The sequence below is a fragment of the Mus caroli genome, unplaced genomic scaffold (assembly GCF_978045245.1).
Source record: "Mus caroli unplaced genomic scaffold, Mus_caroli_1 scaffold_9, whole genome shotgun sequence".
In the NCBI taxonomy this organism is placed as follows: domain Eukaryota; kingdom Metazoa; phylum Chordata; class Mammalia; order Rodentia; family Muridae; genus Mus; species Mus caroli.
Window position 1 is genome coordinate 129,609,292 of NW_028227264.1, and position 17,287 is coordinate 129,626,578.

Here is a 17,287-nt window from a genome sequence, read left to right on the forward strand (position 1 = left end):
GTGAAATCTTTTTTAAAAGAGGAATATTATTTGTTTAAAATAGAAAAATATAGTGACATTTATTGTTCTGTTTAGAAAATACTAATCTAAACTATATTGTTTACTTTTGTACTTTGATGTGTAGACTATTCCTTTACATATTAATTTGAGCGCCGATTTCCATAATAAACAAGTAATTTGTTTTATAGGAAAGATGACACAGGAAAAGTATAATGTCCATAACAAAGTATTAAAGAACTTATATTTAGTTTGTACATTTCATAGACTAGTAAAAGTAATAGATAGTGGCATCTTACAAGATATAATCAAAATGTAGACAACACAAAATACAGACAGACAGACAGACAGACAGACAGACAGACACACACACCAAGAGAGAGAGAGAGAGAGAGAGAGAGAGCTATGCTTGTCTTGTGGCTCATGTTTATATTTCCATTTTTTCTATGTTGATTGTATCAGTTAGATTTCTTGTAGACAAACCATCAGAGATGAAGAACAGAACTTCAGTGACATACTTCATTCTCCTGGGTCTGACAGATGATCCTGAGCTTCAGGTTGTGATTTTCTTTTTTCTGTTTCTCACTTACTTGCTGAGCATTACTGGAAATTTAACCATCATTACTCTCACACTGCTGGATTCCCACCTGAAGACACCCATGTATTTCTTCCTCAGGAATTTCTCCTTCTTAGAAATCTCATTTACTTCTGTCTGTAACCCTAGGTTTTTGGTCAGCATCTTAACTGGGGACAAATCGATCTCCTATAATGCTTGTGTTGCCCAACTATTTTTCTTTATCTTCCTTGGCTCAACAGAGTTTTTCCTTTTGGCATCCATGTCCTATGATCGCTATGTGGCTATTTGCAAGCCCCTGCACTATACAACCATCATCAGTAACAAGATCTGCCACCAGCTCATCATCAGCTCCTGGCTGGCTGGTTTCTTGGTAATTTTTCCTCCACTGGCCATGGGCTTAGAGCTAGATTTCTGTGACTCCAATATTATTGACCACTTCACTTGTGATTCTGCTCCTATGCTGCAAATATCCTGCACAGACACAAGCACCTTGGAGCTCATGAGCTTTATATTAGCTTTGATCACGCTTATGACCACGCTAATGCTGATAATTCTTTCTTACATATGTATTCTCAGAACAATTCTGAAATTGCCCTCAGCCAAACAAAGGGAAAAGGCCTTTTCAACCTGCTCCTCACATATGATTGTTATCTCCATATCCTATGGAAGCTGCATCTTCATGTATGTGAAAACATCTGCCAAGGCTGGAGTTGCTTTAACAAAGGGGGTGGCTATGCTCAACACCTCTGTTGCCCCCATGCTGAATCCTTTTATCTACACTTTAAGGAACCAGCAGGTGAAACAAGCATTTAAGGACCTTGTAAGAAGAAAACTTGCCTCAAAATGATGACCTGATATAACTTACAAATGAAATAAGCAAATATATTTATTATATGACAGTCTACGTTTAGGCTGGCAATGTTCTTAGATTTAAAGCACTTTAGACAAACAAAACTATCTAAACATGTTTTTTTATTAATAGCAAACTAATACCTAACATTTATTTTACTATATGTTTTACCATCTGCGCTATAAAATAGGAAACGTTTTATTTTATTCAAACAATCTTATTTACTAAGAGTTTTTCCTTCTGGGGTGTACCCAGTACAAACCCCCATCTTTAAAATATATTTTCAGAGAGCTCTAAGTCTATAATAAAATGGGACCTTGAATCTGTAACCTACTGTCCACGCCTGTCAGAATTTTTCAGTTGACCCTGTTTAACCTGCACCAATTATACTGTTTGAGTTTGCTCAGGGGAAGATACCCCAAGAAGATACCTGGAGTAATGGCCTCATCTAGTTATATGTTTTTTTATGTTAATGATCTCCAGAGCAAAAGGAAGACTCCAAATATTGGCCATACAAAGTCAATTTTAAGATTTTCCTAAAAAGACTCAGACATAAAAGAGATGAATCATATTGTAAAAAGTTCCCTCCAAAAAATGCAACATGCAAAGACCAAAACCCAAAAGTTAGAGAAGGAAGAACAGGGATTGGAGAAATCTGCTCAGCTTTGCTAGAACTGTGTCCAGTAGCAGTGCTGGCTTTATGATTTGCTATTTCCAATGGACATGGCTGTGCCAATTAAGGAATATGATATGGGAATTACCAATACATGTAAACAGTACATGTAAGCAAAATAAAACACAATGTTAAAAGGAAAAGGCAGATACAAATATTTGTACTGAACATGAAACAATTTAAAAGTTATTAAAAGCCACTTAAAATTCAAAATAGAATTTTATTTATGGTGATGATAAATTAACAGAAAAATGTTTATTTTGCAAGCTATTGTCTTTAGAATATTTTCATATTTATTGTGATTTTATTTTTATAATGGATCAAGCAATAAAAAATAAAATACAGTATTAAGAATAATTCTTCAATTGTTATTTTCTCAGGTAGGAGAGAGAAATGAAAGGGATTTGATTCTATTTCAATTAAAATATATTGGAAAAAGAATAATTTCATGCTTGCCAAAATGTTCTAATTACACTTATTACTGAAATAAATGGGAAATAATAGATTATTTTTTTAAAAAAATCTTAAATGATGAAAAAACCTGAGTTTCTGGACTAATCCTCTCTAGAAACCCCCCTTACCAAAGGGCATGATTTAGTACTTTATATCTGTAATATGTCTTTGCTATATCTAATGTCTTCATTTCAGGTATCCTAGTCTAGTTTTGGAAGGTTTGTATATGGTAGTGTGTTGGGGGATTGGACTGAGCCACCAAACAGAAGAACTGATAAGGCAGTAGTTCAGAACCCAGGTAATTCTCATAATTGAGAATAGCAGGAGCTATGGACCAGGATTATTTCCTGAAGCATGTGACCATAACACTCAACTAAGAAGACCATGACAACACAGAACTTCTCCATACTAATGATGTATCTTAATAGGCTCCACATACTTAGCCAATGAGCTTCTCTTTAAAAAAAAAAAAATTAGATATTTTCTTCATTTACATTTCAATGCTATCTCGAAAGTCCCCTATACTCCCCACCCTCCCCGCCCCCGGCCCTGCTCCCCTACCCACTCACTCCCACTTCTTAGCCCTGATGTTCCCCTGTACTGGGGCTTATAAAGTTTGCAAGACCGAGGGGCTTCCCAATGATGGCCAATTAGGCCATCTTCTGTTACATATGCAGCTAGAGACAAGAGCTCTGGGGATACTGGTTAGTTCATATTGTTGTTCCACCTATAGGGTTGCAGACTCCTTTAGCTCCTTGGGTTCTTTCTCTAGCTCCTCCATTGGAGGCCCTGTGTTCTATCCAATAGATGACTGTGAGCATCCACTTCTGTATTTAACAGGCACTGGCATAGCCTCACAAGAGACAGCTATATCAGGGTCCTTTCAGCAAAATCTTGCTGGCATATGCAATAGTGTCTGGGTTTGGTTGCTGATTATGGGATGGACTGCTCCGAGTGGAGCAGTCTCTGGATGGTCCATCTTTTCGTCTTAGCTCCAAACTCTGTCTCTGTAACTCCTTCCATGGGTATTTTATTCTCCATTCTAGGGAGGAATGAAGTATCCACGCGTTGGTCTTCCTTCTTGATTTTCTTGTGTTTTGCAAATGCCAATGAGCTTTTCTTAATGGGCATCCCTTCCTGAAGAAGGCATTTAATCTCTTGTTCACCCTGAGTAAGATGTATACATCCACATCCACCATGAATAGAGCAGTTTGGATAAGCAAGGACTGTCTCCTTCATCAAGAATTTCCACAGGAGAAGGGAAAAGGCATTCACCATTTAGAGCCCCCCACCTAAGTCTCTCATAGAAGGGCCTTCTAAACTCCTGTCACTCACTCAGAGCTAAGCTGGATTTCCCCCACCCCGGGCTCATAATAGTGTTCAGCACTCCTGTTCCCAACTCCTCAGGTCTCCAGAAGTGACTGGGTATACAGGATGGGAAACACCGTTCTCAAATCCTCACAGTTCCCAGCAGTGTTTAGGTGTACAGGGGTTTGAGAAACAATTTCAGTCCCAGACTCTGCTGTATCTTACCTGAACAAACATGTACTGGGACTCATATCTTAGACTGAGTTTTGCCTACCCTGAGTGTCACATATTGGTGCTTGGGCACTCCAGCAGTGAGAGAAAAAAATGTAGCATAATGCTCTAGTGTTTTGCTTCCTCTGAGAGGCACATCAGCAGCATTGTGACACCCCAGAGGAAAGGTGTAAGTGCAGATGCTCAGTAGTATGTATAAAATATTGGAGTTGGACAATGGTGGACCAAATCTTTAACGACAGAACTTGGGAGGCAGAGACAAGTGAATCTGTGAGGTAAAGGTCAGCCTGGTCTTGAGTGAGTTCCAGGACAGTCAGGCAGCCAAGGATACAAAAGAGAAACCCTGCCCCCCAAAACCCTGTGAGTGAGTGTGTGTGTGTGTGTGTGTGTGTGTGTGTGTGTGTTTCTAAATAAACATTAAAAATAAACAGAAAAAAGAAAAATACAATCTGACCAATTGCAAACTTAGGAAAGACACAGAAGTTCTAAGAATTCTTGCTTAGCTTAGCAGGTGTAATTGGAGGCTTCTGTGCCCAGGACATGTTAATCATTGCTTTTGCAGCTTCTCTTGCTGTTTATTTTCCATTGTTTTAATTTTTCCTTAAGGTTATAATATAATTACATTTCTCTTTTCCCTTTACTCCCTCCAAAGCCTTCCATATACTCCTCGCAATTGCCATTCGAGTGTATCTCATTTTATTACTATTTTTTATTGCATGCATCCATGTGTAAGTATATACATATATTCCTAAATATTACCTGCTCAGTACACACAATGTTACTTGTATGTATGTTTTCAGAGATGATCACTTGTCACTAGAAAACAAACTGGTGTACTCTTCCCTGGGGATAACCATCTTTTCTGTATGCAGCTTCTCAGCTGGTCCCTCTGGTACCCAGATCCACTCCCTTCCTTCTAGGTTTTTGTGTATGTTTGAAACTATTTCTTTTCCATACCCCAAATTTCCCATGTCTGACCTTTTTTCAGACCCAATCTCTCTCTCTCTCTCTCTCTCTCTCTCTCTCTCTCTCTCTCTCTCTCTCTCTCTCTCTCTCTCTCTCTCTCTCTCTCTCTCTCTCTTTCTCTCTTTTGATTGTCCCACCTTCTACTCTTGCTTCTGTTCATTGGCCATAGGTTTTTTATTGACAGGTGATACTTCCACTCAATATGTAAGATTCTCTCTACAGGTTAACATTTTTGTTGATCTCACAGCAAAATACTTGCCCCTTTGCCTCCTCTTTCACAGTGGATCCTGAGCCTTACATATGGAAGAGTTTTGTACATGTCTCCACTGGAACTGGGCTCCTTCCTGTTTTTATATACAATAATTTTCTATCTTCTACTGTATTCCCCTCTTGCATAAAAGAGATATTCTGTAATAACTAGTTAGTTCTATACAGACTGCAATGCTCTCACTTTTAAAGTTCCCTACCTTTAATAGCTGTATTGAAGTGTAATTGATATATTAAAAATTGCACATAGTTAAAACATAATGTCATTAGTACACATCCATGCAACCATTAGCATAGTTAAGGTAATAAACAACTACTGTTGCAAAGTTTCTTCTCTCCATTTAGTTTTTTTATGTGTTTTTTTAATTTTGGTTAGTATACTTTGCAATAAATCCACTCTCCTCACAAAATTAAATGTACAACATAATGGTGTCAACTATAAGCAAAGCGTTATACAGTATTTCCCTAGAAGTTATGCAACAGTCATAATGAAAATTTAAATTTTCAAATATCAGCTCCACATTCTAACTCTCCATCCATACTCAATGACATTGTACTCTCTGAGTTTGAATATTTTCATTATTGTATATTTGTGGAATCAAATGTATACTTGTATCATTTCAGAGCTGGCTAAATTGAGTTTGTATAGTGTCTTCCATGTTCATGTATGGCATGTTGTATGGCAATATTTCCATATTGTTTTATGCTGAGTAATATCCAAATCTCTGTATATGACACATTTTATTTATCCACTAATTTCTTTGTGAACATTACAGTTATCTGAAAATCTTGATTCTTGTGAAGGATGATGCAATGTGCATACAGGTATATCTTTACTCTTTTGTGAATTTTGAATACATGCCAAAAATGTGATTAGTGCATCATTGATATTTCTATCTTTAAAATGATTTTTGTAGTTATTCATTAATTCACATGTGTGTTCAAGAGAGTATGGGTCATGTTCCACACAACACTGGCACTGGGTCTGAAAACAACTAGGAAAAATCAGTTCTGTCCTTCCACCACATGGGATCAGGTTGTCTGACTTGATGTCAAATACCCTTACCTACTTTATGAACCCTGACAACCTTAGTTAGCTATGATTTTATGTTTTCTGAGGAACATTCTGAATTTGTTTTTGTAAAATCTGCATCATTTTAACATTTCCAATGGCACATTCACATTTTTCAGTTTCTCCTCTGATACTCAACACCTTTAGCTATTTTAGGTGGGAAATAACAGTCTCAATGCCTTTTGCTCTTTCTTGATAAAAACCTTTTCTAGCTATGTGCTCCAGGCATATGCTACCTGAATCAGAGTGTTAGGATTACAGATGTACTTCACTGCCCTTGGTTCCACATTTTGGAACTTAAACCACATTTAGCTGTAAAAGTAATTTTTATTTATCAGAGCCAACTTCTTACTAACTTTACCCTTTCTTGTTCTTTCTGAACTCTGGCTGGCTGGTTCAACTCAGCTGTTATGACTCAAAATTTTTTCTGAGCTGACTGATTCAATTTGTCTTCCCTTGGCTTGTGACTACATTGCTCTGATTAGAAAAACTGACTCTGAACTCTACTAACTGAACTAACAGAACTTCTCTGGATGGAACTGAAATGAATTCATTGAACTACCCTCCACTTCTTATTTATTCTGCTGCTCTTGTAAGTAGCTTTTCTTTCCTGTCTGTTCTCATGAGAGTTGGCCATTTCCTGTCTGACTCAAATCTTTCTTTCATATGTCAGTTGTTTACCCCTCAATTAGACATTACTTTCAAACATGGCTGCTTCCTTCTACAAACTAAATTTATCTTTATTGGTTTAGATTAAAAGTATTTATTAAGGGCATGCCTGTATCCCAGCCAGAGGGAGTCAAAGATGTGTCATTAAAGCCAGATCACACAGACTAAGAAGAACTTTGGGTGGGACCCCTTGCCAGAGCAGCCATGTAGCTGAATTAAAATTCCTCTACACACACCCCGCAAAATAAAAATATTATGAAGGTAAAAATGCTTCCAATGTACATCAACATCCATAAAAATTAGCAAAAACATATCAAATGTACATGGAAGATTTTTCTAGGATTTTATTTAATTATTATTGTTAGTAGAGAATGTTAGTGTGCAAACCACAGGGCAGAAGGCAGGGGGAGGCTGTAGACAGCTTTGTGGAGTCCATTTTTTCCTTCCAGCTTTAAATGCATTCTGATATCAAATGCAGGTAATCAGGATTCAAAATAAAGAATGTTTGCATCTTGAGCCATCTAGGTAGCCCAAGCTCTAATGAATTTGTGGTGGTAAAGATTAGCCCATTGCTTCACCCAAGAGCCATGTTTAAAATATCTCATCCTTATCAATCATACTCTAAAAATAATCAAATATATAAACATAATGCAAATAAACCATTTGTAGGCCTGTGTACTGGAGGCTTTCCATGGAGATCTCTGGCCTGGATGGGTGTGAGAGTTCATGCAAAGGGGAGTGAGTGTTAGCAGGGAGCTGCTGCAGTTGACTCCACTCTGTCTCTGCTGTGCCATCTCAGTTACTCCACACAGCGCTGTGCTGAGTCTGGTTGGACTGGGACAAGAGGCTGACTAGACAGTGAGGAGTGCCTTTTCTAATCCTTAGACTTCTTACCTCTTCCCCTTATTCTTTTAGTTGTCGTTATTCTTTCTTTTGCTCCTTGTTTATGCTTATTATTACTTCCTTTTAAATTGGATTGAGGATATATGATCACCCATCCCATCAGAATATATATATATATGGAAGAGTCTCCATGGTTCACCAGGTGTTTTTATTAAACTATGGCAAAGGTTACCCTGTTTAAGAAGTCTGTCTAATCTTTCAGTGATTTGGTTTCATTAAACATTAAACTAGTGTAACAGCATATAGCATGTCTTAAAAATAAAAGCTTATTTGTTTTAAAGATTGAATTAATCATTTATGGTGTTAATAAGGTCCAATAAGTTCTTTGCTCTATTATTATGCAATATCTCCTTTTCTCACAAAGTAGTCATGCCTGTATTTTAACGTGCATATACATACATGAACACACACTGATACATACAGATAAACACACACATACACACACACATACATGTAGAAGACATGTGCAGAGAATCAGATACACACAAATGCAGAAAAGTACATATAGACACTGACACACAGACCCACATGCATACACACAAACAGACACACACACACACATACACACAGACCCAAATAGCCCCACAGACACTCATACATATAGACATATATGCAAGCATTGACACACACAAACACACACACACACACACACACACACACACGACAGGCATATATACAAACTATACACACACAGAGACACACACATGAATACAAAGATAAACATATGCATATAATGGACAACAATAGACCCACAGATACATAAATGCACAAACACAGATACATACAAACCAAAACACACACAATGCACATGACCCACACACAGGCACACACTACAAACACATGCACACACATACACAAATATGTACATACATAATTACTCATGCCTGTTTCTATCTTTCTTCTTAGTTTAAAGAATATTTCTCTTCTAAAACTAAAGTGTTAAAATTTTTCTGTATTTATTCTATTTATTCATCTCTAAAGACTCAAAACACCATGTTATATTCTGTAGCAATGACATCCAGGTAAATAAGTAACAAACTTTTATCATGTGTCAATGCATAAACATCTGACATTTTATCTCCACCAGGAAGGCACAGATAAAATTTACATGAGGAGGAATTCAATCAAGTGAAAAGAAAGAAATAAATATTCCTTAAACAAATCTTTCTTCTATGAAATATGGCTTGGAATGCAAGTTAATTCATCACTTTAATACATGGGTAAACATATCTGTCAATCAAAATCAGTCCACCAGCCTGAGATTGTAAGTCCAGCTTACTGCTTACTGTGTCTTCCCCAAATATATAACTTGATAGCAATGATTTGAATCATTTTTCTCAAACCACAAAATTAGAATTTATCTTTCTTTTTTCATTAATATAATAAAATTTATTTTAAAATATAAAAAATGTCAGTACTGACATTTTTTAAGTCATAAAAATAATTTTTAATAGTTAAATGCCTCTTAAATATTCATGATATCTTCTGAAGTTAAAAAGAAATAGGCACTCAACCAGCTTTTAAAATCTATTTGGAACATTAATTATGATAGAAGTAGAAAAAAAAAACTCTTACAAAATACTCTATGAAAGAAAATTGTGACAGATTCCAGATTAGACAGAAACTGTTCCGTCTCCAAGGGAGAATATGCAGTGTAACTGTGACATCATAGAATGAATTGGTTAGTGTACCGTCTGTTTCTATTTTGTGGAATAGTTTGAAGAGTATTGGTATTAAGTCTTCTTTGAATATCTGATAGAATTCTGCACTAAAACCATCTGGTCCTGGGCTTTTTGTTTGTTTGTTTGAGAGACTTTTAATGGCTGCTTCTATTTCTATAGGGGTTATAGGGCTCTTTAGATGATTTATATAATCCTGATTTAACTTCCAAACCTGTTATCTGTCTAGAAAATTGTCCATTTCATCCAGATTTTCAAATTTTGTAAAGTATAGGCTTTTGTGGTAGGATCTGATATTTTGAATTTCCTCAGTTTCTGTTACTATTTTTCCCTTTTCATTTCTGATTTTGTTAATTTGGATACTGTCTATGTGCCCTCTGGTTAGTCTGGCTAAGGGTTCATCTATGTTGATTTTCTCAAAGAACCAGTTCATGGTTCCGTTGATTCTTTGTATAGTTCTTTTTGTTTCTACTTGGTTGATTTCAGCCCTGAGTTTGATTATTTCCTGCTGTCTACTCCTCTTGGGTGTATTTGCATCTTTTTGTTCTAGAGCTTTCAAGTGTGCTGTTAAGCTTTAAGTGTATGGTCTCTGTCTTAGTCAGGGTTTCTATTCCTGCACAAACATCATGACCAAGAAGCAAGTTGGGGAGGAAAGGGTTTATTCGGCTTACACTTCCATGCTGCTGTTCATCACCAAAGGAAGTCAGGACTGGAACTCAGACAGGTCAGGGAGCAGGAGCTGATACAGAAGCCATGGAGGGATGTTCTTTACTGGCTTGCCTCCCCTGGCTTGCTCAGCCTACTCTCTTATAGAACCCAAGACTACCAGCCCAGGAATGGTCCCACCCACAAGGGGCCTTTCCCCCTTGATCACTAATTGAGAAAATGCCTTACAGTTGGATCTCATGGAGGCATTTCCTCAACTGAAGCTCCTTTCTCTGTGATAACTCCAGCTGTGTCAAGTTGACACAAAAATAGCCAGTACAGTCTCTCTAGTTTCTTTGTGGAGGCATTCAGAGCTGAGTTTTCCTCTTTGCACTGCTTTCATTGTATGCCATAAGTTTGGATATGTTGTGCCTTCATTTTCATTAAACTTGAAAAGCCTTTCATTTCTTTATTTCTTCCTTGACCAAGTTATCATTGAGTAGGACAATGTTTAGCTTCCATATATATGTGGGGGTTTTTTTTGATTGTTTGTTTTGTTTTGTTTTGTTTTGCTATTGAAGACAAGCCTTACTCTGTGGTGATCTGATAGGATGCATGGTAGTATTTCAATCTTCTTGTATCTGTTGAGGCCTGTTTTGTGACCGATTTATATGGTCAATTTTGGAGAAGGCGCCATGAGGTGCTGAGAAAAAGGTATGTTCTTTTATTTTAGGATGAAATGTTCTATAGATATCTGTTAAATCTATTTGGTCCATAACCTCTGTTAGTTTCATTGTGTCTTTGTTTAATTTCTGTTTCCAAAATCTGTCCATTGATGAGAGTTGGGTGATGAAGTGTGAGGTGTGATGTGTGCTTTGTGCTTTAGTAAACTTTCTTTTATGATTGTGGATGCCCTTGCATTTAGATCATAGAATTGAGAGTTCTTCTTGGTAGACTTTTCTTTTGGTGAGTATGAAGTATCATTTCTTATCCTTTTTGATAACTTTTGGTTGAAAGTTGATTTTATTCGATATTAGAATTGCTACTCCAGCTTGTTTTGTGGGATTGTTTGCTTGGAAAATTGTTTTCCAGACCTTTATTCTGAGGTAGTGTCTGTCATTTATACTAAGGTGTGTTTCCTGTATGCAGCAAAATGCTGGGTTCCCTTTATGTATCCAGTCTGTTAGTCTATGTATTTTTACTGGGGAATTGAGTCTGTTGATGTTAAGAGATATTAAGGAATAGCGATTGTTGCTTCTTGTTTTTTTTTTTTATGTTATTTTTGTGTATCTATCTTCTCTTAGGTTTGTTGAAAGAAGATTACTTTCTTGCTTTATTTAAGGTGTAGTTCCCTTCCTTGTGTTTGCGTTTCCCATCTACTATCCTTTGTAGGGCTGGATTTGTGAAAGATATTGTGTAAATATGGTTTTGTTATGGAATATCTTGGTTTCTCTGCCTATGGTAATTGAGAGTTTGTTAGGTATAGTAGCCTGGGTTGGCATCTGTGTTCTCTTAGGGTCTGTATGAGATCTGCCCAGGATCTTCTAGCTTTCATAGTCTCTGGCGAGAAGTCTGATGTAATTCTGATAGGTCTGCCATTATTTATTTCTTGACATTGTTTTCCTATTGCTTTTAATATCCTTTCTTTTTTTGTGCATTTGGTGTTTTCACTATTATGTAATTGGAGGAATTTCTTTTCTGGTCCAATTTATTTGGAGTTCTGTAGGCTTCTTGTATGGTCATGGCCATCTCTTTCTTTAGGTTAGGGAAACTTTCTATAATTTTGTTGAGGATATTTACTGGCTCTTTAAGATGGGAGTGTTTGCTCTCTTCTATGCCTAGTATCCTTAGGTTTGGACATCTCATTGTGCCCTAGATTTCCTGGATATTTTGGATTTGGAGATTTTTGCATTTTGCATTTTCTTTGACTGTTGTGTCAATATTTTTCTATGGTATCTTCAGCAGCTGAGATTCTCCTATCTCTTGTATTCTGTTGGTGATGCTTACATCTATAACTCCTGTTCTCTTTCTTTGGTTTTCTATCTCCAGGATTCTCTCCCTTTGTAATTTCCTTATCGTTTTTATTTCCATTTTTAAATCCTAGAAGGTTTTGTTCTATTCCTTTACTTGTTTCATTGTTTTCCTGTAACTCTTTAGGGGATTTTTGTGTTTCCTCTTTAAGGACTTCTAGCTGCTTACCTGTGTTCTGTATTTCTTTAAGGGAGTTATTTATGTCCTTCTTTAAGTTCTCTATCATCATCATGAGATGTGATTTAAAATTAAGTGTGGCTTTTCTTGTGTGTTGGGATATTCAGGGCTCTCTGTGATGGGAGATCTGGTTTCTGATGATGCCAAATACCCTTTGTTTCTGTGGCATATATTCTTGCCTCTTTCCATCTGTTTTTCTCTGGTGTTAGCTGGTCTTGCTGTCTCTCACTGTGGCTTGTCCCTCCTGCAAACCTGTGTGTCCATACTCCTGGGAGACCATCTCTCTGGGATGAATTTGGATATGGAGAGCTGTGGCACAGCTTGAGCTTCAGGGTGCAGATGGAAACTGGAAGGATCCTGTCCCTGGCTGTTCCTTGGTTCCTGTGTCCTGATGGCTCTGAGCAGGTTCCTCTTGGTCCAGGAATTTGAGCATAAGTGGTGGCCTGACCTGTGCTCACAGGCATGTCAGCACTCCTGGAAGATCAGCTCTCTCCCAGCAGTATTTGGGTTTGAAGCACTGTGGCACAGGATCAGCTCCTGGCACAGTTGTAAACCAGAAGGATCCTGTCCCAAGCTGCTCCTCTGTTCCTGTGTTCTCAGGTTTTTGGGCAGGTCCCTCAGAGCAGAAGTGGTGGTCCTACCTGTGCTCACAGGCATGTTTGCAATCCTGGGAGATCAGCTCTATCCAGGCAGTATCTGAAGTGCTGTGGCACAGGATCAGCTCCAGGCGCAGATGGAAACAGGAAGGCAGAATTTTTCTTTCTTACCTCACTGTTTTGCATAGATTATTTATTCAAATAATTAACTCTCGGTGTCGCTGCGGTTGCTGGTGTTTGCGGGTTGCAGGGAGCCGGGCCGGCGGTCGGGCTGTGTCGCGATGCTGGAGCTGGCGGTGCAGAAGGTGGTGGTTCACCCCCTGGTGCTGCTCAGTGTGGTGGATCATTTCAACCGAATTGGCAAGGTTGGAAACCAGAAGCGGGTAGTTGGTGTGCTTTTGGGATCATGGCAAAAGAAAGTACTTGATGTGTCCAACAGTTTTGCAGTACCTTTTGGTGAAGATGACAAAGATGATTCTGTCTGGTTTTTAGACCATGATTATTTGGAAAACATGTATGGGATGTTCAAGAAGGTCAATGCCAGAGAAAGGATAGTTGGGTGGTACCACACAGGCCCCAAACTACACAAGAATGATATCGCCATCAATGAACTCATGAAGAGATACTGTCCCAACTCAGTATTGGTCATTATCGACGTGAAGCCAAAGGACCTGGGACTTCCCACCGAAGCCTACATCTCAGTGGAGGAAGTTCATGATGATGGGACACCAACATCAAAAACTTTTGAGCATGTGACTAGCGAGATTGGAGCAGAGGAGGCGGAGGAAGTCGGAGTGGAGCACTTACTAAGAGACATCAAGGACACTACAGTGGGGACTCTCTCCCAGCGGATCACAAACCAGGTCCATGGCTTGAAGGGACTGAACTGCAAGCTCCTGGATATCAGGAGCTACCTGGAGAAGGTAGCCAGCGGCAAGCTGCCCATCAACCACCAGATCATATACCAGCTGCAGGACGTCTTCAACCTGCTGCCGGACTCCAGCCTGCAGGAGTTCGTCAAGGCCTTCTACCTGAAGACCAATGACCAGATGGTGGTGGTGTACCTGGCCTCGCTGATCTGCTCTGTGGTCGCCTTGCATAACCTCATCAACAACAAGATTGCCAACCGGGATGCCGAGAAGAAGGACGGACAGGAAAAGGAGGAGAGCAAGAAGGAGAGAAAAGACGACAAAGAGAAGGAGAAGAGCAACACGGCAAAGAAAGAAGAGAAAAAAAGGAGAAAAAGTAAATGGTGTAGCTTTTTAATTAGTGAATTAAAATCTTATAACCGTAACTCCGTGTGCCACTAAGAGGGTCCTTTGTCACATTCAGTGCTTGTGGACAAGCGCTCTGCCCTGGTCACCCTTGCTGTGGCATTGTGAAGATTCTCCACAAAAGGACCGATATCAGCCCTACGCTACAGCTTCAGTTGCATGAGTTGGGGGTTGGCTCAGGTGTCCGACTTCATGAGGAGAACAACCTAGCCTTGGGTGCTCTTCCTTTTATCCTTGAAAGGGATTTTTTTTCCTATCTTATTACAAGATCCATGGGATCTGTTGGTGGTAATTTTCATAATTGCTAAATGGAATGCATGGATCCCATACAATGCCACCCAACACTTGAGCTCGGAGCCTTGTGAACTTTTGAGACCACACCACATTTTGGACCTGTAACTAGCGTTCTTAGGGCTTGGGGTCCAAGGCCATGTATCATTTACCTTCAAAGATACAATTAAATGGCTTGGTTTTTAAAAATAATAATAATAATAAACTCTCATTCTGTATATTCCTCAAAATATTATTTTTGTAATATTTTGTACTATCCAAATCTTCTGATTTGGGTTGTTTAGATTTTTTATTGAATTCATCAATGTTCTTGTTGCCAAATATATTTGAACTGAATGGAAATTATTTAAAAACACAAACTGTATAATGCTATCTGTATCTGTTTCACCCTGACTTTAGAAACTGGACAACATATTGGTATGATCTAAATAATAATAAAATAATAATAAATAAAAAACACACCCTGAATAAAAAAGTTTCATGCAGGGCAGTGGTGATGCATGCCTTTAATTCCAGCACTTGTGAGGCAGAGGCAGGCAGATTTCTGAGTTCGAGGCCAACCTGTTCTAAAGAGTGAGTTCCAGGACAGCCAGGCTACATAGAAACAACATGTCTCAAAAAACCAAAATACTACTACTACTAATAATAATAGTAATAGTAATAATAATTATTTTCACGATATTTGCAATATAGTTAAGGACCTCACACAAGAATTTGGATCAAATGAGAATGGAAAGAACTAAGGAAATATTGATCAGGAATGTAAATGTTATAAATGTAAAGTGCTTGGAAAAGAATACAATAGCTACAAAATTTCAGCCATCTTCACTAAAAAAGCTAGAAAATAGTAGGAAGTCAGTTGGAAACAAAATGAGTTCTTGCTAAACTAATGACTTTCTACCATCACTCTTAGCTACTGTGAAATTGTTGATTTTTCCTTACTGTCTATGTTCCCAATTCTATTAACATTTTCCTTATGTTAAAAGTTTTAAATAACAGTGATATGCCTGTGTCTACAAAATTGTTCTCAGAATTCACAAGTAAGTAAGCAAGTTTTCTGGCCAAAGACTCCACCTGCAGGAGGCTTAATTATAACAGCAATTAAAACTTGGAAGCCTAAATAAATGAAGACATAAATCACAAAAGTGAGTAAGCGTCTGCTCCCCACAAGCACATCGATTTGTAGATATTCACTCATCTGACTCCCTTCACAAGTGATATGAAAGCCCCATTAAGAGTAAGTGCCTTGGTTTACAACATTAAGATGCACTGAAAATAACATGGAACAAACTTGCTACAACTATCTTCTTCAAAGATAGTCTAAGAGCAATGTAGAGAAATGTCTTCTATGGAAGAGAAGGGATTAAGTCTGGGACTCATATTTGAGAGACAATAGTAGATTAAACTCAACACCTTGGTGAGTGCAGTTATGCCTCCACAGATCAATCCACATACTCAATCACCAGAACTGAATCCCTCCAAAGTCTTTCCCCAGGCATGGACAAGAGAGAGAAAAGCAAGATACCACCTAGAGCACAGAATGAAAGCTCCCAAGGACTGTGCTTTGGTTTCAGAACCAGGCCTACCTAAGGAGATGCTCCTCCAAAGAGAAACCGAAGCATTTCATCCCTAGGTCAGAATTTTTGTTGGGTGCTCTAACTGGTGAACCCTGAAGCTCATGGGAACATATGTATTTTGGCTTGGACCATCATCAGTGCTTTCACTTAATGAACCTAGACCACTATTCCTTTCATAGAGATTGTCCAGGTTGTTTTGGCTATTAAACTTTGGTATGATCCAACTTAGCATTAGCCTAGGCAGCCTGGAGAATCCATAGTCTCTCCTCTAGTCTTAGACAGCACAGCTATTTTCATGTCAGTGAGGAAAACTGTCTTTAAGAGCTACCCCATATAACACTGAGACAAAGTGAGGCAAGACCCTATAGTAGAATTAAATATTACCAGCTGTGCTATGAGCCTGCATACACCCTGAAACTATAGGCCTTTGTGGTTGTGAGATTCATGAGATTCACTTGCAATCCAGGTTAGCAGTTGGGGACCAAAGGACTGCTATCAGCATTAGTACCAAACCTAAAAACTCCCATATGTAGTCAACTTTCTATGTACTAAATAATATTTTATTATTTATATAATTTAAACTTTATCTAATGCAAATAGTAAACTATTATATAAATGAACTATGTGTTTCAATTAACAGGAAATAATGCTTTCATAACTTGTTCCAAATATCACTTTATAAATTAACCCATGCAATTATTTTTATGGAATAAGCTTTCCTGGAGTACTTTTAGCCTGTATAATTACCAAATTATAATTATCAAAGGCTTTTAAAGAATATAACTATGTTTCTTTAAGGAACTTTTCCTTAATTATTTATGTCTATTGTATTTGTTTCTATATGCTTATAATCAAAACAATTTTGAATTATATATTTCAATAGTAGAAAAATATTTTGATCTTCTGTAAAAGAAAATTAAAATAAAAATGCACATGATAGATTAGTTTCTAATACTGGCCAAGTTAAAATTACACAAGTAACTAATTGTAGATATTCATTATTAAAATTTCTTTTCTGCTTTAGGTAAATCATGTAAATAAGTTTTATTAC

At 37.8% G+C, this 17,287-nt stretch overlaps 1 protein-coding gene and 1 pseudogene across 1 annotated transcript; both read left to right on the forward strand.

The window, feature by feature from the left end:
- The first annotated feature begins 443 nt into the window (after nt 1–443).
- LOC147002808 (olfactory receptor 6C76) lies at nt 444–1,421 on the forward strand. Its single transcript, XM_085843308.1, has one exon. The coding sequence runs from the start codon at nt 444–446 to the stop codon at nt 1,419–1,421; it is 978 nt and encodes a 325-aa protein (XP_085699434.1).
- An 11,894-nt stretch (nt 1,422–13,315) lies between these two features.
- Nucleotides 13,316–14,404, forward strand: LOC110289004 (26S proteasome non-ATPase regulatory subunit 7 pseudogene; annotated as a pseudogene).
- The last annotated feature ends 2,883 nt before the right edge of the window (nt 14,405–17,287 follow it).